The sequence below is a fragment of the Barbus barbus genome, assembly GCF_936440315.1.
Source record: "Barbus barbus genome assembly, chromosome: 17".
In the NCBI taxonomy this organism is placed as follows: Eukaryota; Metazoa; Chordata; class Actinopteri; order Cypriniformes; family Cyprinidae; genus Barbus; species Barbus barbus.
This window is the reverse complement of record NC_136745.1, coordinates 23,257,631-23,284,699: the sequence shown is the minus strand read 5'-3', so window position 1 is coordinate 23,284,699 and position 27,069 is coordinate 23,257,631. Positions and strand designations below refer to the sequence as shown.

The window sequence follows — 27,069 nt, the reverse complement described above, 5'->3', positions numbered from 1 at the left end:
GGACAAAGTCCAGGCTCCCTACACCTAACCCTACCCAATACTTTATTTTCTGAATGATCATTTATTTAATTTTTATTGAAAATAAATGTCTTTCCGATGCGATATGACATTTGAAAAGGGAGAAAAAAAGTTCGGCAAACGCGGGGTTCGTACTGGGTCGATCGCATCAAAATGCACGAGATGGTCCTCACTGCAGAACACAAGATCCAGGGGGCGTGGCTAGATCTAGATCTAACTCCTCCCACCTTACATATACCTAAAACTATCCGTCTCCACCCCCTGATCCCTAAACCCACCCATCCCACCCCTAAACCTACCCAGCAAACAATTTTTGGTTCCCAGAACGTTCCCCTTTGGGTAGCCAGGAAAGTTTTCTTAACGTAAACAGAACGTTTAGGTTAGGGGAACGTTCCTAACCTAAAGGGAACGTTCTATTTACGTTCCTAGAAGGCTCCCAGAACGTTCTCCTAACCTCTTTAATAATCAGTACAAACGCCTCGTTTCAAACTGTTGTTTAATCAAAGATATTCAGAGCACATTTAACCATCATAAGGAGCATTAAATTTGATTTAATTATCCGTTAATATGTAAGATTTATTATAACTACCATGAAAGTTACCATATAATAACCCAGATATTACGTTTCTTATAAGCACCAAATAACAATGACTTCAACAAAATATTGGGTTTTAAAAATGTCAATTTTATTTTTACAGACATTAAAAATTAATAACATTTATTTGACTTTAATATTACATTCATTTCTTACCACTGAATTAACGATGTGCTTCTCTCTTTTGGCCCGTAAACAAAAACTTCTCAGTTAATATCATGTTCTCTTCAATTACTTGTCAAATCTCTCCGAAATCACAATATTTACTCTTGAATATTTATAAGTAATTATTCAATAAAGAGATCAATAAACGAGTGTTAGTCAGTAAAACAAAACGACCGTTGATTTTTAAAATGATGCGAGTGCGCGGCGAAAAGCGCGTGCTGGACGCGCGTGCAGATCAGAGGCGCGCTGTAAAGAAACCCGTATTCTTTTCAGACCACGCTTAACCTCGGCTTAATTTCAGCTATACAATTTGAATTATATCATCATAATGCGATTTGACTACTTTGATGTCTACACTTTATTAAAAGCTTATTTCAGACGTGAAATTCTGCAAAAATTGTTTATGATTAAAAAAAATACATTTCACCACTAGAATAATCAGAAATATCTGCAAAGTTGTAATTAGTTTACATAGTTATGACAACTAAAAATAACCTGCAGGGAATGGTCTTATTTGGTTCCCAAAAAAAAATAACCATATGGGAACGTTCTGTGCTTGTTGGGTACCCATCTCCACCCCAAGATGTGGATCCAACCCCGGCCCCGGATCTTTATTCTGCAGTGAGGGGCTACTGAAATGCACGGGCCTGAAACTGAAATTGATGTAAACCGAACGTCTTTTTCAGTGTTGACTGTCCCAATCACACGTTGGTGAGCAGAGCTAGTGTAAATATCCTTTGCCAACAAAAAGCTATTTGCACTTAGTGTAAATAGACACTTTTTTCCATTTGATGAAAATCTCACATTCAGTCTCAAAGTATTTCTTTCCTTATAAAAATAAAATAAAAATCATGATTGAAGTTATGTTGTGCATTTGTGGCTGAGGTTGGTTGGCACAATGTTTAAAGGTATGCAACAAACGGAACAGATGTAAATATTTAAACCAAACTAACACAACTTAAACCAAATTTGCCAGATAGTGGTTTCATTAATTTTTTCAAATTTTACAATCTTTTAACTAATCAATAGGGAGATTTTAGATATTGTTTTGCTCCTCAAAGTTCTGTTTATAGCCTACCTGTTAAGCCACACGTATTTAGGACTGCAGGAAATAAATGCAATATCATTAAAAATAACTTGAGTTATTGAAACAAAGTTATTGTTCAATCGATATGGGGTTTTCAGTGAATGATTCCTGAAATATTACACACTTGGATGGCAAAAAAATAAAAAAATCAGTTTAGTGGCAACACCTAAATATTATGACCCCAAAAAGAACCCTGTACAGATCTTATGTTCAGCCACCCTTGATCTCCCATACACTTTTAAACGAACACACAACAATACAGTTATACTTAAACCACCTCTTTCTGTATTTGTCCTGAATCCCCATTTGCCAAAAAAAAAAAAAATTCCATATCTATATAAAATTGTTTATTTAAACACTAGGTATCTTTGACTAGACTTATTGTGCACACGTTGTATTGCAAAACACTTTTTTCTACTATTGACACTGAACACGGTTCGGGACAGGTCCAACATTTAAAAATTTACAAAAGTGTCTCAAAGGGTCACAAGTAAAAAACCTTAAAAAGTCTTGTCATTTAAGAAAAGTTGCAGTTCTGCTGACATAACTCTGTCAAGAGGTGGCAGCACTGCACAATATGCTGCCCTTATGAGGAAATATAAATTCTCAAATCAAACTAGGTCTTGTATATGCAGTCTAGATTAAAAGAACAAATTATTTGAATTTACTGCATAACTCATTTAATATGGTGTGGCTCTTACAATGCCCACATACAGTCCTTCAAAAAGTGAACCAAGGAAATGTCCAGTCATGTCAGGAATGGCATCATTCAGTGAGGAAGCAGGGGGACACTTCTCTTGCTTGCATTCTGACGGAAAACATGGTTCCTCCTCCTGTTCATAAACAAAGAGAAAAATGTCCATTATGAACTCCGTGCTCCATCAACATTTGAGTGACTCTTCAATTAGTGGCAATTCTGACTACTTTTCCTAAATTAATGTACAACTCCTGAAATAAATATCTGTTTATAGTCACGGCTAGCTTACTTGCAATACATTTTACTTAGCCTACCATTTCTAATATACAATACATTTATATAAAATTTATATTGTCCCCATAAGTATGTAACTTAACATTAGAATTTATAATACACAATAACTTATTTAAAAATAAATCAACTGTTGCTGTTGTAACAATCTTAATAGTTTTTATAAATGTATCATAAATGGGAAAGTTGAAATTCTGTTAAACTCTAATAAACAATATTAGAAAAGTAATTAAATATAAAAGGTTTACAGCTATTAGAATCAATACATTAAAATCGCCACCAAAAAAAAATCATTAAATCAATTTAACAGCATTATACTGTATGTACTGAGTTTCATTGCTTACCTTTGCCAGAGAAACAGGCCAAACATCAACAGCAACGATATCACGTCAACAGAGATCCATATTGCCATGTAGATATTAGGCTCCTTTCATTGTTACGTGTAAAGAGATACACAAACACACAAAGGATTCCAGGAGTTACATTTTCAGACAAGCCCATGTCAATAACAAAAGGAAAAACATCTTGTCTTATGGCAGAATACACAGTGATAGGTGAAAAGACAGGCTGAGCTTTACCAGATGCCAGTCAGGCTTAGACATGTTTTTGAGGACGTGGCAAGCATTGGTGGTCACTGAACTGGCCCCGGAGCACCAGAGTAACGAGAAGAGCCAGCGCTCATTCACAACCCACAGATTCACGGACACGTTTTTTTCCCGCAGCTCACTGTGCAGTGAAATAAATAAAAAATGCATGTTAAAATAAAAACGAACAAATCTTCCTTCTATTTACTTGTCTTCGGCTCCATATCAGCGACCTTTAGACAGGTCGCTACAAGCCAGTTTCCTCAGCACAATAGACAGGAGTGGCAGGACCGTTTTAACACGCAGTCTTATTCATCAGTCAAGATTTTCTTGTTTAATTTTATTCTTTCTTCATCTTTACTGTCAGGTAAAATTATGACAGGTGCACCCAACCGGACACAATAGCGTCTGGAAAAGGTTTCATTAATCATCATGTGTTGAATTTTGGCAACTCTGCATTCCTTCCACTATAATCATTAGAAGATACATTTGTAAGTTTAAGCTACAGATCGGCATTCATTTTTCATAGCATTTCTGTCCAAATAAAACCCTGAGAACGTTCCCTAAGGCTGTAAGATCATACCAACATTAATGGTAGCAGCATGTCTCTGCATGTCAGACAAGCTGCACCAATCCTCCTACACTTACCTTATTTTGTGAGCACTCAATGAACTGTATTTCATATTCAGAAAGCTTCCACCATCTGCATTCATGTCTTCTTCATTATGATACACCTGCTTGAATCCTGGTGCAATTTTTCTCACGTCATGTCTATATTCTGGAGGAAGCCACCATATCTGAAAGTTATACACAATATTAAAATTAGATTCAGTGACGCAAAACATTGTAACATTAAACTCAAAAACACTTACACAAAAATTAGAAATGTTGCCTATTTATCTGAAATAAAATAAGCAAGCAAGCAAGCAGAGGTACTAAAATTACTAAAAAAAAAATGTATCTGCAATTATTTTCTGTATTTGTTTTTTTTCTGTAAAATTTTAAATTCCTAAAATAACACTGATAGAAGAAAACTAAATGTTTTAGGATTCTGACATTTAAAACAAATGAAAAAGAAGGGCATACTAAGAAGTTTCTGAAAATGTAATTAAAATATATATTAAATTTCATTGATATCATTACCTTTTCTGGTGAGATTCCTGATTTTTTGATTGTTTCAGTGGTGTGGTAGGAGTCACTGTTGTGGAATCCTGTTGAGTTTTTCTCATTTTTTAGGTCAAATATGAGGGAGACGTTATGATTTTTGGCCATGACTAAGAGCTCAGAAAGAGATGGTACTGTCTGGTTGTTAGCCTCCATCTTCTCTTCCTTTGAGAGCGAAGACACTGACTGAAGTGGATCCATCTATGTTTGAAAAATTAAAGATCTCAATTTAAACATTTGTAATTTTGACATTACACTGCTGAAGAACGAAAACAGAACATCTGAACATCAAATGCAAAGTGGAAAAATTGTTTTCTGCTCAATATCTGCTCATACTGATTAAAGCTGTAACTTGCTGCTTGATCTAGTTTGCATCCAAATGCAACTGCACATGAGCTGTCTTTAGAACAGATGTTTCATAATATAATATAATTAATAAAATTGTTTTGCATTTCTATTTCCATAACAGAATATACTGTCAAATGTATATAGGAAAACTTAAACCAAATACAGAAAATAATTACAGATAAAAAATGTTTTTTTTAATTCTTTGTCCTCACCCTTTCAAACCATTTGCCTGCATTTAAGGTCTGTAATTCTTGCAATGTGAAGTTAGTGTTCATGCCGCCATCTCGACCTGAAAACTTATCCTTCACATCAGTTGTTCGCAGCAGAAAGCTTGAACCATTGTCATGCATAAGAAAAGGCTTCATGTCCTTACTTAAAAAAGACAGACATGAGGATTAAACACATGCACACATACATATACATTATACACACACGCATATATATAGTGCATATAAAAAGTCTGCACACCCCTGTTAAAATGCCAGGTTTCTGTGATGTAAAAAAAATGAGACCAAGATAAACCATTGCAGAACTTTTTCCACCTTTAATGTAAAACTATAACCTGTACAACTAAATTAAAAACAAACTGAAATCTTTTAGGAAAGGTGGAATAAAACTAAAAAACTAAAATAATGTGGTTGCATAAGTGTGCACACCCTTAAACTAATACGTTGTTGAAGCACCTTTTGATTGGTTTACACCACGCAGTCTTTTTGGGTATGAGTCTATCAGCATGGCACATCTTGACTTGGCAATGTTTGCCCACTCTTCTTTGCAAAAATGCTCAAAATCTGTCAGATTGCGAGAGCATCTCCTGTGCACAGCCCTCTTCAGATCACTCCACAGATTTTCAATCGGATTCAGATCTGGGCTCTGACTGGGCCATTCCAAAACTTTAGTCTTCTTCTGGTGAAGCCGTTCTTTTGTTGATTTGGAACAGGGATGGGCAACTTTGATCGTGATGAGGGCCAGCATTTTTTCTCCTTTATATCAAGGGGCCAGATTACTAATCCACATCCACACACCTTTACACCGTCTAACTCAATTTCCTTTTTATTGAAGGAAATTAAAGTATAAATTAATGTCTTTTGTTTTTCAATATTTTATTAACTATAAAACTTGTGCAGTTATGCTAATTCAGAAGGGAAACTGTTGTCAGTTGACAAATATTAAACATCTCAATTGCATTGTCTGTAAATTTGCAACAAACAAATGTACAGAGGTCGTTTTTTTATTAGTGGCCTACAGAACATCATCAAAACAATAAGAGGACAGTTAAAAAAAGTTATTACAATTGGTACCATAATATAACCAGGTATCTGCAGGATTTTTTAAATCAAATTTAAGACATTTAAGGACCTGCACTTCACATTTCAGCCTTTAAGCATTTTTTAAGAAAAGGGATGAGTCAAAAGTATAATCATTATATTAGTTTAAACAATGATCAATCAATTATTATATTATATAAAAATATATATATCTTAGTGTCTTGTTTAAATTTTCATCATGCATTAGCTTCTTGTCGATCCATCGGTTCACGTTTAACAAATGTGTAGCAAAAAATAGCAGACGCGGGCTTATTGAAAATTCTAATTCGTTCTCTGCCAGCAGGTTTCACTTTTGGAACTGCAGAAATGTATCGGTTTCCAGGTAACCACATTTCACAAAGCAGCAGCGCCTGACTTTGAAACGTTCAGCAGTCATATTTATTCAGTGAATTCGTAGCCTTTTTAAGTTTAATCATCATATTAATCTATATAGCAATTCTTGTCTTTCCGTCCCCAAATTTAAGACCGCTAATAATTAAGACTTTTTGTACCAAGAGTTTCATGGCCTTAAATTTAAACAATTAAACAATACTTTTTAAGGACCCGCAGAAACCCTAAGAACATAGTTCAGTGCAAACATTTCTGTCATGCATTTAGCAAAAAGGTTTTGTATAACTCCCCTTGCGTCCCCGTTGTTTGGGAGCAGTGGTGTGATGGCGATTTAAATAAATAAAAATACAGATTTCAAAACATATGGGTATCCCCTTGCACTTGGTAAAAAAATAATCTGTTTACCATCTTGACTGGAAAATACTGCTTTCATGGTCAGATTTTCATTTATTATTTGCTAATGTTAGTGAATGTTTACATTCACTGCTCCGGGTGTGCGTTCACGGTGTGTGTGTGTTCACTGCTGTGTGTGTGCACTTTGGATGGGTTAAAATTCAGAGTATGGGTCACCATACTTGGCCGTATGTCACTTCACATTCACTTTTCATTAGAGTGCACGTCCTACTATGCTGATTAATTAATACAGGGAGCGGCTGGAAACTAGCGACCTCTCCTGGTTGGAGATAGTGTTAACATCATAAACTGAAAGCAATCTTTACGTGACTATTCCAAATGTTTTAAAATGTATCTTACGAGTCTAATATGATCCAGCGGGCCATATTAAAAGACACTGCGGGCCGCCAGTTGCCCATACCTGATTTGGGTGTATGCTTTAGGTTGTTGTCGTGCTGAAAAATGAAGTTCCTCTTCATCTTCAGCTTTCTAGCAGAAGCCGGAAGGTTTTGTGCCAGTATTGACTGGTATATGGAACGGTTCATAATTCCCTCCACGTTGACTAAGGCCCCAGTTCCAGCTGAAGAAAAACAGCCCCAAAGCATGATGCTGCCACCTCCATGCTTCACTGTGGGTATGACGTTCCTTTGGTGACGTGCAGTGTTGTTTTTGTGCCAAACATATCTTTTAGAATTATGACCAAAAAGTTCAACCTTGGTTTCATCAGACCAGAACACATTTTCCCACATGCTTTTGGGAGATTTATAATGTGTTTTTGCTAAATCTAGCCAGGCTTTGATGTTTTTCTTGTCACCCTACCCCATAGCCCAGACATATGAAGAATATGGGAGATTGTTGTCACATGTACATGCCTAGTGCTTGGCAATATCACTGTTGCACCATATTTTCTCCACTTGATGATGACTGTCTTCACTGTGTTCCATGGTATATTTAATGCCTTGGAAATTCTTTTGTACCCTTTTCCTGACTGATACCTTTTAACAATGAGATCCCTTTGATGCTTTGGAAGCTCTCTGCGGACCATGGCTTTTCCTGTAAGATGCAACTAAGAAAATGTCATGAAAAGCCTACTAGAACAGCTAAACTTTATTTGGGTTTAACCAGAGGCACTTTAAATGATGGCAGGTGTGTACTGTCTCCTATTTAACATGAGTTTGAATGTGATTGCTTAATTATGAACACAGCCATATCCTTAGTTATAAGAGGGTGTGCACACTTATGCAACCACATTATTTTAGCTTTTTATTTTTACTCCACCTTTTCCTAAAAGATTTCAGTTTTCATTTTGTATTTAGTTGTACAGGTTATAGTTTACATAAGGTGGAAAACGTTCTGAAATTATCTCTCTTGCTCTCATTTTTTTACATCACAGAAATCTGCCATTTTAACAGGGGTGTGCAGACTTTTTATATCCACTACATACATACACAAAATAGAAGCAAGTTTTTCAGAGCACAATCTGTTACCTGAGTTGCACATCTGTTTCAAATGCCACCACATCACACTCCATACTCTTCCTGAATGACATCATGGTGTTCTCTGGAGCTATCTAAACACACACACACAATAAAATATGCAATTTTACTTTCCCCTACAGGCATATTCTCTGATTTAATTTTATGTTCGGGCTTGTTACCACAAGGGGGAAAAACACCTTTAAAAAGTGCAAAAACACTTTTTTTTAATGAGACCATTTTACTACATAATATTTTCAGGTTTCCATGCCCGGTTTAAACAAAATTCCAAAAGCTGTAGCATCGGTGTTCTTCACACGCCTCTGTTTTTATCCACAGTTAACCTCCAGTCTCCTGGTGAGCGCAGAGAGATCAAAGCTACGGAGCTTCAGATGTCAAAACACCTCCTCCACCTTCCCCGCCAGTGGAATTTGGAATTGTAGATAGTGAGCTATTCAAATTATATTTCTGGAAGTGGACTACGTGTTTTGTAATGACTGTAAACATTTTCATTATGATTATTGTATCCATAAATTGCTAATGTTTGAAAAATGTTCCAACAGACTGACATGGCAATGAATTATATTTCCCCAAATTGATAGCTTATAACCTGGGAACGATGCCATAATCCTAAACCGATTCAGAGACTACAGCAGATGATTCATCGTGTGGCATGTCAAAATGTATTCTAATAAAATAATGTGAAAATCCTCATGCAGTTCAGCAACGACATGAATAAACAGCAATGACAAGATTTTGATGGTCACGCCAGAGTAAACATGTTTTAACAAAAGGAAAGAATGTCTCAAAATGAAAGTTACAACTAAGGCGTTACCACTTACCATCGAAGCACCGCGGTGTCCGACGAGGGCCGGTTTTGGGGGAAGTTTTTTGGTAATGCATGGAGAGCAGATTGCAAGAGGACAGAGGAACACAGCAGTGGACACTACCAGGAAGGTCATCATTATAAAAAACTTACAAGCTACATAGACAAAAGACATACACAAAAATATTCAGACACAAAGACCGACATAATTTGGCATTATTAAAGGCATCACTGGTGCTAACTTTCACATTTACATACACATATTAATCAAAGGTATAAAGTACACACTAATATACAGGTAATATACAAATTCTATTGATTTTAATTTAAATCAATTTTTATTGTGCATGCATTTATCTATATAATGTGCAGTCAGAAAATATTAAACTTTAAGCTGTTTTGGAGACACTGACCAGCTGTTCTTGCTCTATGATAACTCTGGAACACCAGCCAGCTGATCAAGGTCAAAGCCACCACAGCACCCAGCTGCAGGAAAGGAGCAGTGGCCTACAGGAACCAAAGAGGGGATTTAAATACACTGTGCAGTACAATAATAGTGGTGTAACCAGAGATATGGACACCTGAGTGACAGTCTTGTGATAAATACAGTATACTATAACATCATGCTGAGGGATATGCATGCTATTGGTGTAAAATATCAAACTGCCATTTAGAATAGAAAAGGTAACAGGAAATACAATGAGAACCAGCTGCAAAGGCAAAGGACAATGCACAAGTACTGAAAAGATGAATGGTTGAAGGCTTCTTACCTGAAATGACATATAGACCGTTTTCCACTCATCTTTCCATTTTATACAAAATCCAGCTGTGCCTAAAGAAACAGTGAGGAGACCTAAAAACAGAAACACCTGAACAGAGAATCATTAATGTACTGGGATAATTCATTAACATTCTGTGAACTTTCTTTATCCACTATGACTAACAATGATATAAATTGTTACCCAAGATTTAAAAGGTAACTAATTTGAGATTGCTTCCTCAACTATGAGCACTGAGGTCTTTTTAAGGGGTCATCAGATTCCCATTTTCCACAAGTTGGAATAACATACTTTGGTAAAAATTTCTCAATGGAAGTGTAAAACACCGTTTTTACCTGGTCAAAATCAGCTGTTTTCCACAACCCGTTTTAGTGCATGTTCCTTTAAATGCTAACGAGCTCTGCTGACCCCGCCCCTCTCTTCTGTGTGGTGACGAACCGTTCTCATGATACGGTTTACTTTAGCCACGGAACTTGCTAACCAGCACGTTATTAGGAAAGGCAATTTGCAAAGATTCATAAAAGAATCTTATACTCACTTCCGTAGGTGAGGCTGGATCACGAATGATTCGCGCGAACAGACGCATTTAGGTAGATATGGGGGGGGGGGGGGCGCATTCCCTTCAAAAACAAAGGTAATCCACTGCATCTTCAGTGGCTCAGATGTCAGGAGTAAATGACGACTGCTATTGCCATGTTTACATCCAACAACAGAACACCTCAATCACTTAGGAGCCATTCTTGTCTACTCCTGCTCCGGCATTGAAACAATGGTGGACTGATGACAGCTAACTCAGGGCGGGTCTAAGGAAAAACGCTAGTGACGATCAACAATCGTGGGAGGGGCCTGGGTCTGTGTGATGTCACATCTGACAGGCATCTGAGAATGGCTTGATATGAGAAAGGGGAAATTTAACGAGTTAAAAAAATTAAATAAAATCCACACACACTGGGTGGATCTTTATCATTATATGGTGGTTGTGTACACACACTGCCAACACACATTTCAGTTCAAACAACTTGTAAAAGTGCATGTCGCAACCGATGACCCCTTTCAAGCTATTTTTATAGTCAGTTTTTATTTATCATAATTGATACATTTACATAACATTTACTTTAACAAGTAAATTTATTAGGGCAAAATGGTTTTCACTGTGGTGAAAATGAGTTGTGGAGCAGCCATACTTGAGTTATATATAAAAAATATATATATATCTTTTTTTTTTTTTACTTTTTGCATTATAGTTTTAAAACAATTGTTTATATAATATTTTCATAACTGACTTTAAGATGGACAGCCTGTGTCTGGGACAAGGGTACCTATATAAAGTAATTATCCACAGAAGGCATTTAAGTAGAAAAAATTATGATTTTTTTTTTTTTCAACCTTCAAACAACAAAAGGGTCATGTTGAAAGTGCAAAGAGTACCTTATGCAGCCAGTGTAAATTCAAGGGCTCTCTGATTGTTAAATGCAGCAATCCAAATACCTGAAAAAAAAAAAAGTTCTCATTGGTACAACCATTGTTTATGAATGCTACCAGCTGAGCAATCTGGATCACATTATGCCCTCTAATGTTCTCATTCTGTCTTCTTACCAGTAGAAAGAGGCAGTATGTGGCCAGCACAGCAGAAACGACCATCACTATCAAGTACCAGTTCACCCATTTTTGTAATGTTTCGAAGGCTTTCCTGCAGGAGGAAAATGAAGCAAAAGGGCAGAATGACAACCAGGTATTACATGTAAACTTGGAAACACTGGGCCAGTGGATTTACAATGCAATCATATAATCAGCACATGTAATTGTGTTTGTGCTCACCAGTTTACATCATCACGGTCGTTGAAGGCAATAAAACAAACGTACATCCAACTCAAGGCAAGTATGGACACAAAAGACAGAAAGGAGAACCAGCAGCAAGACCTCTATATAAAAACAAAGCAAGAATGCACACTTCAAACATCTCTTTTCTTTTTCAGTAAGCTCTTTGTCATATTTACTGACACTAACAAATGTATCAGCACTAAAAAGAAAATGTTTACTCAAAACTTTCCCTCATTGCTTCACCTGTGTGCGTGTGATGATTTTAAGTCATAAGTTAGCTACAAATGAGAGCCTGGGGGGCATTGGCACGCAGCCATCGACTTCTCACGTTGAGTTTCGCCTACTGATCCAAATATTCAAAATCAGGGCCAATCTCTAAAGCGAGTGGTTATTATGATAGCTGATTATTGCGAGTCCATCCCACACAGGGTTTTTGAAATCTCTGAATGCAGCGGTAAATGTTTCTGACACAAATCAAAAAAATTGAGAGCCTTGCTTTTGTATCCAGACTACTAATTAATAGTTCTGCCTGTCATGATCATCAGTCTTCACAGCTTTGTACTCACTTAAAAGTAAAGAACATTTACATGATAATTGTTCATTAAGGGAGCATTCAATGACAACAATTTTCTTTGATTCTATATTTATTAGACACGGTAAACTATTCCGCCTCTCTCAACTGATTGTGTCAAGTGAAAACTGTCTGCAAATTCTAAGAGATAAGGGGTGCATCATTAATGTGCAACTTCATTTTGCAATGTGGAAAAATGGGATTAAAAATGCAAAGTGTAAAGAATGAAATCTCACGTTTTGTCTTCTATTTTGACTGTTCCATTGACAACTGTAGATTCCTCTGAGGCAGGTTCGGGAGATCGAGAACATTGTGTTTTTTTCCACATCTACTGATTCCAGCTGAATGTATATGGATGAATAGGGGACTTGTCCGGTATGTAGTGAGGTTAACTCACTTATACTGGTGCAGGTGTTTGATATGGGATGACTCACTGCTTCACACCTGAAACTGAGTAGGAGGGAAGAGAATACAAGATGGTGGTTACGCAAGGAAACCTGTTCTTTAACTCAAAACTGAACTGAGCTCACAATGCCTGGCTTAGTTAGTTAAAAGTCCTTGAATAAGGGTGAGAGAGAAAAATATAGGCTCCAGTCACATGACACAGCAGGTATGGAAAGGTTAAATTTAATTATGAGGGAGTGGCAATGCTTTCAAAAGCCCTGAAGCAGAAAACTATAAGACAACCTGTGGGAAATTTCATATCAATCACTCAATTCTAATAAAAGGATGGAATGTTCTTCCCAACTTAAGTTAACTGCTACAGCTGTGTAAATTATAAATATGCATCAAAATATAACCCGTTTTAACTATACCCTATAATCAAAAGTTGCCTGATGCTGGAACAGTAATTTGAGTGTCCTACTGTAAATTATATGAACTGACATGAGATATTAAAGATTATTCGGAGCAAGTAAAAAGGCCTTGCCCCTTGTTTTGACAGGTTGTGCATAACATGAAATATAATCTGCAATGTTATGAAGACTTTCTTCCTTTCTTCCTGTGGATGTGTTTTGACATCCACTGAACCTGGAAAACTAAAAAACGCCTCATGATCAGATAAACATGTCTAAGCAATAGGTGTTTTAAGTGCTAAAGGCATCTCTGTAAGGAGGTTATTAACACAACAGGAAGGGAAACTCGTAATCAGAACCAAAATAATAAGTCAAATAATTGTGTGTGCTTGTGTACAAATATTTTCACATTTATAGAAATAAAAATTGCACGGTGCCAGTTGAACCTTTGGATAAAGTTTGCTGAATGTTTATCCTGATCTTAAAAGACTCTTTTTAATCTAAAGGAATATACATTATTCATTATAATTATGTTTAGGGTCAGAATTTTTTTAAAAATTGTTTTATTCAGCAAGAATGCATTAAATTAATAAAGTGACAGTAAAGACATTTGTTACATAAGAACTCTGTTTCAAATAAATGCTGTACTTTCTATTCAAAGAGTACTAAAAAAAAAGATTATGGCTTCCACAAAAATATTAAACAGCACAACTGTTGTCAACATTAATAAAAAATAAGTGTTACTTGAGCTCCAAATCAGCATATTATGATTTCTGAAGGACCATGTGACACTGACGACTGAGTAATGACTGCTAAAAATTTAACTTTGCATCACCAGAATAAAATTACTTTTACAATAAATTAAAATTTGTGCAGATAATTCTGTTGTGGCAGACTAATATTTCACAATATTACTGTATTTTTGATCAAATAAATGGAGCTTTGCTAAGCATAAGTGACACAATGTGTCCACCAGTGCCTCACAAATGTCTACAAATCCCCAATAATGGAAAGCTGACAATACCACTTCTTGCACCTTGTCACGAATCTTGATGTGTCAAATCTTCACTCAGCAAACCAATCGTCGCAATTATCATAATTCATACATATCATAAAATCATGTTAGTCTTAAAGCCCAAGATATTCACTCTTCAATGTGGTATACTGTCTGTCAGCCAAGTAAACACCACTGTGTAAAAGTCAGAGTATGAAAAAATCCTGTGCTGGTGGTGGAGGGTGATGTTATGTCAGCCATAATGAAACATCCTGCAATTCCTGTTAAAAAGTCTACATTAGAGAATAAACCATATATTCCAGCATGAAGGATACACACCTATTTTAGTAAAAGCAGTCTATCTGAAATTTGAATGTAGCATCATACATTGTCACCACTGCTGTGTGTGTTTCTTTAAGGAAGATATAACATTTTTGCCAACAGCAACACGGTTCACAAAAACCCAGGGTGAAACATGTCCTTCAGACTTGACAAAGAAGAAAGGAAACTTGTCAAGTGTTTAGTGGATGTTCTGTATCTGCAGACACATTTAATAAGTCACTTAACTCTCTTAACAAGTCACATTTAACATTTAACAAGTCACTTAACAAGTACTTTGTCAACTGTAACTCATATGATTAAATGTCCCAAGTCATCATCTTTATTCAACAGGTTGTCCAACACAATAAAAATCATCCTGAGTTAGACTAATTCAAGGATGCCATTTTCTCAGCATCACACCACACTTCTCAAAGCAGACAAGGACTTCTTTGTCAAGTTTATGACCGGAGTTTGGATATGGGTCTTTTCTTTCCATATAAACCAGCTTTGTTTGGCAAAACCCTTTACTTTATAAACAATCTACAGCAACATTTAATTCAATTTTCTCTTGGGTGTAATATGTTCATTTATTAGGGGCCTATAAATACATAAATGCACTTATACAATATATTTGTTTGCTGAGCCAAACAAAGGGTGTTACAGAGGAGTTGGCATCCAGATTCTGCAGAAGCAGCTTTTATTTTCTGATCTCAAAAACTGAGCCATAATATTACAAAAAAAAAAAAAAAACTTTAACAAGATCAACAGACATGAGTGATGCACACTGTAATTGTTTTTATTATTTATTAAAATGTATTTTTTGTGAATGAGTGATATTTCTATTATAATGTTTTGTAATAGGAGCACAAAAAAAAAACATTTAAAACAAAGAAAACCCAGAAGCACATCAATAGCATTAAAACCTCTGCAAATCCACTCCATCATCAGGCTCACACTGTGTGCTCATATTACAAAGAAAAAACTTTTGATAACTGTACAACTCATCACCTGTGTAAGTACCTCTTTTATTGAAGCGTTTCAGAATAAGTGTAGGATTTTTTTCATTATTATTATTATTACTTCAAGAAATGTTCATTGTTCAAATTAAGTATTAAAGAAAGGAAAGGAAAAGCAGCCTATGCAAAACTATATGTAAAACCTGCACATAAATCAAACAAGTGAAGGCACATGTTGTTGAGGACAACGCATTGATGCATTGATGACTTGTTGTGAATGAACCAGTCGAAGATCATTCTCATGAAACCCTGAATTACACTTTCTTTATTAAACTTGAACTACAGACTTCAGACTGAAGTGATACAAAAGCATGCGCCCACTTTCTTAGAACAATATGTGGTCGGACAAGCTTCTCATCCCTTCTGAAGGAACCAGCTCCTTGAGTACTATTGAACTCTTAAGTCCATGTTTTCAACCTGTTGAGCAGGTCCTTTTCAATGTCTTTATCATCCTGCTACACTAGTCTACAACATTGATGTTGGTCATACCAGTGAGTTGCCAAGAGTAAATTAATTGCATGCAAAAGCATTGACAAACGTTTGACAAAACATTTTTCAGAGCATCATGTATTTTAATTACAAATATTTTTTAAGTTGAGAGTACTTCTAACAGCCAGCATTTTTAAGTTTTACAGGTCTTTTGACCTGCAGACTTCACATGTGTGATATGACGGTTAATTTGTATTGTGTTCTTTTAAGTTTTTGAAAATAAAGGTTCAAACTGATACATCGTGTTTAATTTTTGACACTATTAGTGTTTTCCCTCCTTTGTTACACCAAATTAGTGTAAATGGTGAACACATACAGTGTTGTTTTAACTCTGAAGTGTTAAAAAAAGGAACACTATTTCAAGTGTTAGTTTAACTCGATTTAGTGTGGACCTATATAAACCCCGAAAAAGTGTTAAATTATACACTGCGAGTGTGAATTTAACACTTTCAAATTTGCTGTGACAAACTAAACTCACTAGCTCTGCCTTAGAATATAATCTAGTTGTTGATGCCACACTTTCTTTATTAAACCGTTCAAGTACCATCGTACTGACTGCGAGAGCTTTCATCCTAAACCTAATTCACAACCTCAGGTCTTGATCTGCAGTTCACTGACACCATGGGACATTTACGCATTTTGTTTTTTTTAATCCAATGGTATTAAAATATTATTAAGGTTAAAATGAGTAACCTCACAAACACATTTTTACAATAGCCAACTTCCAATTTTTAATCATTTCCAAATCCAAGTATACATTAAACAATGTTTTCCTTAAACACGGTTTAACTTCTTGATAACCCGAGATTTGCAAAAATTCAAAACCTTTGTTTTTGTAAATATGTGCATTTTGTTCATGGTAGTAGGCTATGGTTTACCTAAATCATAGTATTTTCCTATAAGGAAGCTATAAGCACCTGTAATGACTAATATTCAGCTCGCCTTGCATTAATATTAGACCAGAACATATCTAGTCCGAGAGACCAAACTGATTTTAAATATGCACGTTACCTTACCTTGCTTAAAAAGTGCATTTGATAGTGATGTACCCAGTCAAACTTCAGCACCAAACTGTAGTCTGTGCACTCGAACTCATGCTGAGAGATAAATCCCGTGGACTGAGTATAAATGAGGCGCTAACAATGAATGCGCTTCACATTCCTTGCAGCTTTATGGACCAGCACCAGTGCAGTTCCGTCAGAGTTCAGCAGAGGCCGCTCGAAGAGTTTCAGAATCATTGCCATTTAATTAAAAGCAAGAGTTTCTGCCGGACACATAGATTAATATTCTCCTACAATATAATACTTTCTTATACACAAACAGCTGTGATTTGAGCGAAAAACAACACGTCATCTGAAGCCCTATGCATGTATAAAAGTTTTACTTTAATAATATATGTGGGGCTAATAAAACAATCAATTATCATCTGTAAAAATTTAATATATAATATAATATATAAATATAAAATATTATATGATCAGTATAATAAAATCTCAGCTTACATGTGCTTGGCTTTTCCTCTCTTATTTACACACTTGCATCAAAATATAGGCATGTATCCGTAAACATGTACAGCCTAAGGAGCAAATACAAAAATCAGAAGTAAGCATTTATATAAATTGAATTTGAATTAAAATGTAAAAAAATGCAATATAGTTCATTTACAGGTAAGTTTCTGTTCCATATAGCTCTTAAGGCCAGTAAGGAAAACAAAATGTAATTTAATGCTTATGTTTTTATGCTGTTCTCATTTTGTGGTTTTACAAATAATGTAGCCTATATTTATAGAATGTGAATAGGCTACTTAATAGACTTAGATTGGATTTGTCTTTTTATAATAATCATGGACCTTCAAAGCATAACAAGACATTGTATGTTTCTTAATGTAATGTTTTTTTTATTGCTACTTTCCAAGAGAACAAAAAACAGGTGGATATTTTCAGTTGAAGTATTGGGTGATTTCCAGTGTCACCTTGTTAATTATCTCTCATTTCTACAATACATTTACAGTATAAGCTAATGAACTGAAGCCACTGCTTCTGTCCAGACTAGGGGACAACAGGGGATACTAGGGGACAACAGTCCAGACTAGGGGACAACAGGGGAGACTAGGGGACAACAGGGGATACTAGGGGACAACAGTCCAGACTAGGGGACAACAGGGGAGACTAGGGGACAACAGTCCAGACTAGGGGACAACAGGGGAGACTAGGGGACAACAGTCCAGACTAGGGGACAACAGGGGAGACTAGGGGACAACAGGGGATACTAGGGGACAACAGTCCAGACTAGGGGACAACAGGGGAGACTAGGGGATAACAGTCCAGACTAGGGGACAACAGTCCAGACTAGGGGACAACAGGGGAGACTAGGGGACAACAGGGGATACTAGGGGACAACAGTCCAGACTAGGGGACAACAGGGGAGACTAGGGGACAACAGGGGAGACTAGGGGACAACAGGGGAGACTAGGGGACAACAGTCCAGACTAGGGGACAACAGGGGAGACTAGGGGACAACAGTCCAGACTAGGGGACAACAGTCCAGACTAGGGGACAACAGGGGAGACTAGGGGACAACAGTCCAGACTAGGGACAACAGTCCAGACTAGGGGACAACAGGGGAGACTAGGGGACAACAGGGGAGACTAGGGGACAACAGGGGAGACTAGGGGACAACAGTCCAGACTAGGGGACAACAGGGGAGACTAGGGGACAACAGGGGAGACTAGGGGACAACAGGAGACAACAGGGGAGACTAGGGGACAACAGTCCAGACTAGGGGACAACAGGGGAGACTAGGGGACAACAGGGGAGACTAGGGGACAACAGGAGAGACTAGGAGACAACAGGGGAGACTAGGGGACAACAGGGGAGACTAGGGGACAACAGGGGAGACTAGGGGACAACAGGAGAGACTAGGGGACAACAGGAGAGACTAGGGGACAACAGGGGAGACTAGGGGACAACAGGAGAGACTAGGGGACAACAGGGGAGACTAGGGGACAACAGGGGAGACTCGGGGACAACAGGGGAGACTAGGGTTTGTTGACAGACTTTTTTACATTTTCAGAGTAGGTTAATATTTGAAAGCCAGTTTCTGATTAGGCACATACCTAATCTTGCCTACAAAAAAATACTGAACATATCCTTCAAGCCTTTTTTATCCTTATTAAATGGAAAGAAACGCAGCAAACACTATGAATTTAGGATGCTCTTGAAATTGGGCTACAGGACAGTAAGGAGACTTGTCAGGGAATTTACAGAGTTTGAAAGGTCTTTGGATACTATGCGTGAAACTGTCCAAATAACAATATTTTCTTTACCTCTCCATAGTTTTTGTTAAGGAAAAAAAGGAAAGAAAAAAGTGCTGGTCATGTGATCTGTAGGAGGGCGGGGCTAAGGGTTCGCTCGAGGAGTTCTTGGTGAGTTGACTGACAAAAACATAACTGTCGAGCAAAAGCAACTGTATATTTTGCTCGTCTTTCATTTTGTATGAGAAAATTAGTATTGTCAGTTCATTCACGCAGCGTTTTGGTCATTTGCATGCCTAAAGCTTACTGTGCAGCGCATCTTGTGTTTACTGTTGAGTGTTAGCAAGCTAGCTTCCCGTACTCACCGTACAATGAGAACCGTAGAGAGTGAATTTACATCCCTTTTATTATAAATCTTTAGTCATTTCATGCTTTAGCCATCAGTATATTGACAGTTTTGTAAGGAACCCAATTTAGTCTTTTAAAGTAGAAAAGAAACCTTACACTTAAAATATATCGAAGACGATTGTCCTCATAAATTCACTGTTTACTTTTTCTCACACCCTCATTGTCTAGCTCGAAAAAATATGGACCAAAAGATTCCATACGATGATTATCAACTGCCAGTAGTGTTTCTTCCTTCCTATGAGAGCCCTCCTGCATGGATCCCTCCACAAGAGGTGACAGTTACTGGAGACTACGGTTTCAACTCACCTTCTGTGATCATATTGACTTAACTTACATTTTTCTTTCTTATAATCAGAGGATACATCACCCTGACTACAACAATGAGCTCACTCAGTTCCTACCTCGCACTATAGTGTTAAACAAGCCACCAGGTGCACAACTGGGCTTCAATATCCGTGGAGGAAAGGCCTCCCAGCTTGGTATATTTATTTCAAAGGTCAGTTTTGGCTATTAAAACCTTCTTTGTTTATGCTTCAGCTAAAGAATTGACTTCTTCATCTTGGTTTTGCTCGAAATGTTTTGACAGGTGGTGCCAGATTCAGATGCCCATAGGGCAGGACTGCAAGAGGGCGATCAAGTCCTTTCGGTCAATGATGTGGACTTTCAAGACATTGAGCATTCAAAGGTAAGATCTGATATGTCAGTCTGAAAGACAGAAACACGCTGGATATCTCATCTTCTAAACAGAATTGGTATGATCTTCATTTCTCTCCTAGGCTGTTGAGATTTTAAAGACTGCAAGAGAGATTTTGATGAAGGTTCGATACTTCCCTTACAGTGAGTATTTAGTCTTTCCCTTGAGAAAATTTCAAGTGTTTCTCTCATCCAATAGTATCTAATAATCTGATTACATTACTGAATATAAAGTGTTTTTCTTAATTAAGCAAACCAAATGTGACAGTAGTGAGTACTTCAGTCAGCTGATTCAGTTGGAGTACCTGACATAAATGTGTGTTGTGCCTCTGTTTTTCTAGACTACCAGCGGCAGAAGGAGAGGACTGTACACTAGGTGGCAGAGCTTACCTTCATGACTGAACTGGTTCAGTGACGCAGCTGATGAGGCGTTGGTGTGTCAGCGAAACATTCAGCTGCTCTGCATCATCTTCCTCCCACTAACTATCTTCTCTGACTAAGAGACTGCTCAAAGAAATAATCTTCAAACGCTTCACGACATGCTCCTTCACCCATAGTGGTGATTTAGAGCTGTGCCAGCTGTGAATGCAGCTGGTGAAATTTTCAGATACTTTTCCCTTCTTCACTGTTTTCTCATCATTTTCTTTCCTCTAGGAAATGAGGTATGTCATGCATATGAAAAGAAAACATGACAGATGTGTTATTTATTGAATGAAATTACTATAGGTGGTTACATCATGAATAAATTATGATCTGCTATTAATGTCTTCACTTAGAGGCATTTGTTAAGTGAAGCTGAAATTGTTTAATATATCACATATTATTTTAATAACTTAATTTTAATTTGTGATTACATTTCAATTTTGTATCCCAAAGCAAAGCATTTAGTTGTTTAATGATTAATGTCCTGCTGACAGACGCATTGCTACTGACTAATTAATTGTCATTAAATCAATATGCTCATGAAAAAGTACTTTTTGTGCTCGCCTGGATGATGAAAAAAGTCTCAAAGTGGGGAGGGGGAAATGTAGGAAGGGAATATTACATTGTCAGATCTTGTTATATTTATGATGTCAGGTATTGTGGCTTTGTTAATATACTGTATTATCTACTATCTAGTGGTACTATAAACACTAAGTACTATTAAAGGAATAGTTCACCAAAAAATTACAAATTTCAAGCCATCCAAGATGTGGATGAGTTTGTTTCTTCATCAGAACAGATTTGGTTAGGTTAGCATTACATGACTTGCTCACCAATGGATCCTCTGCAGTGAATGGGTGCCGTCAGAATGATGATCCAAACAGCTGATTAAAACATCAATAATAAACACGACCCCAGTCCAACAAATTAATGTCTTGTAAAGCGAAAAGCTGCCCATTTGTAAGAAACAAGTCTGTCATTGAAACGTTTTAACTTCAAACCGTCACTTGTTGCCAAAACATATCCAAAATCCTTAATAGTGCTTCCTCCAGTCTGTTGTCCTCTCACATCAAAATCCAAAAATGTCTGTAGTCTGGATTTGTTTCATACACCGCTTTTCACTTAAGATTTTAATAGATGGAGTCCTGTCGGTTGCTCATGGACTATTATAATGTTTCTATCAGCTGTTTGGACTCTCATTCTGATGGCACCCATTCACTGCAGAGGATCCATTGGTGAGTACATTAAGTAATGCTAAATTTCTTCAAATCAGAACTACTTAACTGAATTACATTTAATTACACAAAATTTAAACTTAGCTTCTACTGTGTTATTGGAGCTCAGTGGAACAGATGGTTGTTTATATGCGAATACTGGCTGTTAGGCCATGATCATGTAAACTAATATGGTACAGTCACAGTGCCATCAATAAACACACTAAAAGATGCAACATCTTATTAGGAGAAAAAAAAAAAGTTTTCAAAGGCATTTTGAACATAATTTATTAACTTTTAAACCATATTACCCTTCATTGAGTTCGGACTTCATATACATATAATTCAAGTTATCAAACACATAAGTTTACATATCCATCCTTCCTCAGAAAGAAAACCATCTATCAAAAATATGGGTAACTGATCCACTGGTATCATGTTATTGCTGATGTCATTTTCTTTCATGCTCAAGGGCACATGCATAACAGAAGTACAGAAAAGCTCTCATTACATTCCTCTTTCTTCCGATTTCTTCTGCCTGTTACAGGCAAATTAACTAATACCACTTCAAGTAATAAACCTTGAGGTAATACCACATTGCGTCTTAGACTGCTTTGGTCATATTACAGGGCCTTTAACGCAGGTTTTCTCCCATGGTTGCTTGGTGTCAATCATTTTCACTCATGCCATTACAGACACACCTCTTTGACAAGGCACACAGACAAATGCACAAACACAAAAGGGTGACTTTGAGAGGAATCTCTCCCCCACCATGGTGACTTAAAACAAAGATTACACGTTTAACTCGATTTAAAGAAATAAATAGCCTATGCAATAGCATGTAGGCATAGCCTCATCAAAATCATTTAGTAATAAATTAAAGCAGAAAAAAAGTTCTCATTTAAGATAATGAACCACCTTTAAAAGAGTTTTTAAATTAAATTAAGAAGCAGAACTGCAAAGTATTTTCTTTTGTTCAATTAAGCACCACTATCGCACTTGCAATGCCGTAAGAAACTCTGACATGGGTAATGGAATGTGCAGATCTGTGCAACAGTGATTGTAAACACTTCCTCTGTGAGCAGGAAGGAGGAATGTTGGTATCAGTAAGCTATAAGTGGGGTGAGAGGTAACTGGACTGACCCTGTCACACGAACCAGAGATAAAGACCGTCCGTTTGAATGTTTTAGCTGCTGTCCTCATTCTCTTGAGCATCCCTGGTGGAGCTCTCATCCACGTTCTCGAGCGAGTCTCCGCGCTGGATGGACAGCTCTGCTGGATCCATCATGGGCAGTTCATTCTGTATGGGATAAAGCCACGGCTTATGATCTGGAGAATTTGCTGCTTTCCACACAGGGTAGTTCTGACCGGCTTGATGGACGCTTCTTAAGACCTGTGGAATGACAGAGGACAATGAGGGAGCGGCATTAGTAACAGCGGAAGCGACACTGAACTTTTCGTTCTTGTGTAACTAAGACAATGAAATGGAATCCAGTTTTATTTTGTTTTCAAGCTGTGCAGGGACTCAAATCTTTTTGCTCAATCATAGCTATAAATACACTGTTTATAGTTTCTGACTGGGTCTCTCCAGCATTTTTGGCAGCACAAAATATCATTGCGTGAAATGCTGCCTATAAAGTCTGACTTCTAAACTGAAGTTAATGGGCCGGTCTTGTGTTTTAATACAACAGTATTACTGGACAAGAAATAATCCACAAATAAATAATCACCCTCCTTTTAGACCTGAAACATGGTAGTATCATGGTTTCCACCAAAATATCAAGCAGCACAACTATTTTCAACATTTAGAATAATACAATGTTTCTTGAGCAGCCAATCAGCATATTAGACTAATTTCTGAAGGATTGTAGACTGCAGTAATGATGCTGAAAATTCAGCTGTCAAAATAAATTACATTTAAAAACAATTATATTTCACAGTATTACTTTTTACTGCATATTTGATCAGATAAATGCAACCTAGATGAGCATGAGAGACTAAAATCTTATAAAACCTTAACACCTGATCAATGGTCAATGGAAAGACAAACACCTCAGTGTTCAATAATAGTTTATAAAGACCAAGCATGATGTACAGTCCATCTTATCAGTGCCCTTTGGACAGAGATACTGTCTGGGAACACTGCAAACAGCCCTACCACATGCACTAATATTTATTCACAAGACTAAGAAATGGACAATAAAAACAAAAAAAAGCCACAATGCAATGTAAGACTGAGTTGTTATTCTTAATCAGAAGAACATCTACATCAGTAATCTTTAGATAATCTGAACACCCTGTTGCAGAGTTATTAAAGGCGTTTCTAGCAAGTGTAAAATGTCACTGCTTGCTGTGTCAGTGATTATCACGAATGATTAATAAAGAAGAGAGATTTGTATTTAAAAGGAGCCTAAGCGACACTCTCTACTGTAAATAAAAAGAATGACTAGTCATGCAGCATACACACAGAACAAGATAAACAAGTTTCACTTTTGGCACAGCAAGTGCTGCGTGAGCATCTTCAGTACAAGATCTTCCAGTAGGTTACCATAGTAACAATTGTGATTTCACAAGCCTTAAAACGCAGGCCCACATAGAAAGACATTTGCGTCCTCAAAGAGTAGATGCACAGAAACAATAGTAAGAGACGAAATAGGTTTACTTACTTTTGGAGCCAGGACCTGAGATGCTTTGTTGACAACCCACTTCGGAAGAGACCCTAAAAGATTTTAAAATGATTACAAAGCGGCAACAAATTAAAGTCTTAGAATGTAAATAAATGATGGGTGAAAATTTCAAATAAAGCAGGGAATCCGTTCATACCTCTGGGATCAGCTTGTGAGAGGTATGTGAAAATGCAGCTGTTGGGCCCCGTTGGTTTGATCAGGTAACCTGTCTGAAGGGAAACGGCCCTTACCAGATCCTTCCTTGGGGGAAATTTCTAAAACGATAGCAAGTGTTTATTAAAAGATGTGTATATTAATAGATTAGAATTATTTAATGAGCATAATATTTGATGTTAAAACATTTTCTCCTACACTAATATGAGGAGATGGATTCAAACTTGTTGGAAAACAGTCATTATTTTTGCTATTCTCTTTGGTTCTAAATTGATGTACGTAACACAAAACATATGATAACAGAAGGTGTAAGTAAATAAAAGACTTACCGGATGTTTCACTGAGAAGTTAATGATCACATACTCGTTTTCAGATGCCTGCCATGAGCGCAGGGTCACCACATCTCTGTTCTTTAATGGCTTCGGGCAGATCCCTGTGAATAAAGGATAAAAAAAAAGATGAATTTATATGACCTGCAGGTCCATAAACAAAAAAAGAGGAACAAAACGGACAATAATGTTGACTATAAATACACACAAAAACATCGTCCCAGGAGGCTTTTCTTCAGCTCTTATTGCACTGCGCTGAAGTCTTTTCACAATGTGTTAGGTGACTACCACTGAGACTAACAAAACCCCAAAAGAACCACTAGAATGACCATAAGATAAGAAATAATTCACTAGCTGAGATTTTAAAGATGACATGACTCACATGAATAGTAGCCCACATCAGCATTAGGAGCCAGACGAGCAATATCAACGCTCTCAAGCATTGTGGGGTCCCATGTCTTCCGGTACATGCTGTCATGAAGCACGTCATACATGGTGGCAGCCGAAACATCCTTTATGTTTATCCTACACTGGATTAGAAACAACGCATTTGCATTAGTGTTGTTATGGCAGCAGTACACACAGGACTAAACAGGTAAAGTAAACTGACATATAATGGAGAAAAAAAAAAGTCCATAGAAAATATACGTAAAATAAATAAACAATACATTTATAAACACCCACCCACCCCCTTACATTTTCATAACTACTATTGAATGGTGTCTAGCCTATGGCCTTTTTTTATGATGTAGTAAAGATAATGTAAATGTTCCTACTAAAAGTTAAAGGTTTTCATTCTGGGTCCCTAAAAGTCTGAAAACTACTGATTAAAACGTAATCTCGACAAAGACCACACAAATATATACAATATACACACGACATCATAAATAATTAGAATCTTACCTTGATTTTGTGCACTTTGGAGAAGTTCCTGTTGCTGTTTGTAGAAGTAGATAAAGAGGCCGCCTCGACCCAGACCCCCATGTCATTTTTAGCATATTTACTGAGCCAGTTCTCCGTGGACAAGCATTGTCTTTTGAACTCATTAAACACGGATTCATCTGGAATGATTCCCGAACCACGAGACATGCCTGAAACAGCAGATAGACGATCAAAACACTGCGAGAAATCACAAGATCCGTTTGAGAAATCGTGCTTCTACCAAGACGGAGTATCTTTGTTCTGTTCGCAAAGGATGAGGTGTAGCTATTATATCACAGATGAGCTTTTCAGGCTCTACAAGATTTTTCTCACAAATTCCTTACCTGGCGTCAGCTAAACCCTCGTCAGCACTTCCGGGAGTATAACAGGTGTATTACATCACCGAGGTCATTTAGCTCACTGACATGATCCTGATTTGCTCACTGGCTTTTATGTTCTCGTGTGAGACTATTGAAAACTGGCACAAACTGGGTGTATTTATTGGTCATTTGTAATTAATGGGCCAAACTAAATATTACACTACAATGTTAAACTATATTTAATTTATGAAAAAATGTTTATTGTAGGCCTAATAAATAGGCCAAAAAGTTTAAAAAGCATTAACCTTTTGCATACATATTATACTTTTTTATATACATTAATGTTTTATATAATTTTATATACATTTTTGTGAATATATACAAATTTATAATATACAAATACATTTATCATTAACTTTTATTTAATAAAAAAAAATAGTTTGTTTAAAAAAAAAAACGTAAAGAGGAGCATGCATGTTGCATAAAACTAAACATTTACCAACATTTTTTTGTTGATAAAAAAAATAAAAAAAGTACATTAAGACTCCTTTCATCATTTTTTAAAAATGTATTTATGTTGCT

The 27,069-nt window shown here is 36.8% G+C and overlaps 3 protein-coding genes across 4 annotated transcripts; 1 reads left to right on the top strand and 2 right to left on the bottom strand.

The window, feature by feature from the left end:
* Positions 1 to 684: 684 nt before the first annotated feature.
* Positions 685 to 17,234, bottom strand: LOC306883268 (glycerophosphoinositol inositolphosphodiesterase GDPD2-like). Its single transcript, XM_079438409.1, has 15 exons — positions 17,103 to 17,234; positions 12,709 to 12,922; positions 11,899 to 12,002; positions 11,677 to 11,770; positions 11,509 to 11,568; positions 10,072 to 10,170; positions 9,715 to 9,808; positions 9,318 to 9,457; positions 8,488 to 8,570; positions 5,162 to 5,321; positions 4,581 to 4,802; positions 4,086 to 4,234; positions 3,432 to 3,579; positions 3,198 to 3,280; positions 685 to 2,698 (listed from the first exon to the last, which is right to left on the bottom strand). The coding sequence occupies exons 2-15, from the start codon at positions 12,781 to 12,783 to the stop codon at positions 2,635 to 2,637; spliced, it is 1,575 nt and encodes a 524-aa protein (XP_079294535.1). The 5' UTR covers positions 12,784 to 12,922; positions 17,103 to 17,234; the 3' UTR covers positions 685 to 2,634.
* Positions 17,235 to 19,465: 2,231 nt separating this feature from the next.
* Positions 19,466 to 21,601, top strand: LOC306883120 (PDZ domain-containing protein 11). Its single transcript, XM_079438221.1, has 6 exons — positions 19,466 to 19,510; positions 19,916 to 20,019; positions 20,103 to 20,243; positions 20,334 to 20,432; positions 20,524 to 20,584; positions 20,782 to 21,601. Exons 2-6 carry the CDS (start codon positions 19,927 to 19,929, stop codon positions 20,814 to 20,816), a joined length of 429 nt encoding a protein of 142 aa, XP_079294347.1. The 5' UTR covers positions 19,466 to 19,510; positions 19,916 to 19,926; the 3' UTR covers positions 20,817 to 21,601.
* A 742-nt stretch (positions 21,602 to 22,343) lies between these two features.
* On the bottom strand, positions 22,344 to 26,572 carry LOC306883010 (START domain-containing protein 10-like). Of its 2 annotated transcripts, XM_079438059.1 has the most exons (7): positions 26,512 to 26,572; positions 26,150 to 26,337; positions 25,629 to 25,776; positions 25,247 to 25,350; positions 24,901 to 25,018; positions 24,744 to 24,796; positions 22,347 to 23,470 (listed from the first exon to the last, which is right to left on the bottom strand). In XM_079438059.1, the coding sequence occupies exons 2-7, from the start codon at positions 26,333 to 26,335 to the stop codon at positions 23,264 to 23,266; spliced, it is 816 nt and encodes a 271-aa protein (XP_079294185.1). In that variant the 5' UTR covers positions 26,336 to 26,337; positions 26,512 to 26,572; the 3' UTR covers positions 22,347 to 23,263. The 2 variants fall into 2 exon arrangements, with proteins under 2 accessions (XP_079294184.1, XP_079294185.1); XM_079438058.1 differs by having other exon boundaries at positions 22,344 to 23,470; positions 26,150 to 26,540.
* Positions 26,573 to 27,069: the final 497 nt, after the last annotated feature.

Bases quoted from the DNA above. Each gene is read 5' to 3' on its own strand.
- LOC306883268 (XM_079438409.1), bottom strand. From the start codon at position 12,783: ATGTTCTCGATCTCCCGAACCTGCCTCAGAGGAATCTACAGTTGTCAA. The intron at 11,569-11,676 runs GTAAGAAGACAG...TTTTTTTTTCAG, and splicing joins CATACTGCCTCTTTCTACTG to GTATTTGGATTGCTGCATTT. The intron at 4,803-5,161 runs GTGAGGACAAAG...TTTCAAACATAG, and splicing joins CAGGCAAATGGTTTGAAAGG to ATGGATCCACTTCAGTCAGT.
- LOC306883120 (XM_079438221.1), top strand. From the start codon at position 19,927: ATGGACCAAAAGATTCCATACGATGATTATCAACTGCCAGTAGTGTTT. The intron at 20,020-20,102 runs GTGACAGTTACT...TCTTATAATCAG, and splicing joins CATGGATCCCTCCACAAGAG to AGGATACATCACCCTGACTA. The intron at 20,585-20,781 runs GTGAGTATTTAG...CTGTTTTTCTAG, and splicing joins GGTTCGATACTTCCCTTACA to ACTACCAGCGGCAGAAGGAG.
- LOC306883010 (XM_079438059.1), bottom strand. From the start codon at position 26,335: ATGTCTCGTGGTTCGGGAATCATTCCAGATGAATCCGTGTTTAATGAG. The intron at 25,777-26,149 runs GTAAGATTCTAA...TTTCTAATCCAG, and splicing joins CCAAAGTGCACAAAATCAAG to TGTAGGATAAACATAAAGGA. The intron at 25,019-25,246 runs GTAAGTCTTTTA...CTATCGTTTTAG, and splicing joins ACTTCTCAGTGAAACATCCG to AAATTTCCCCCAAGGAAGGA.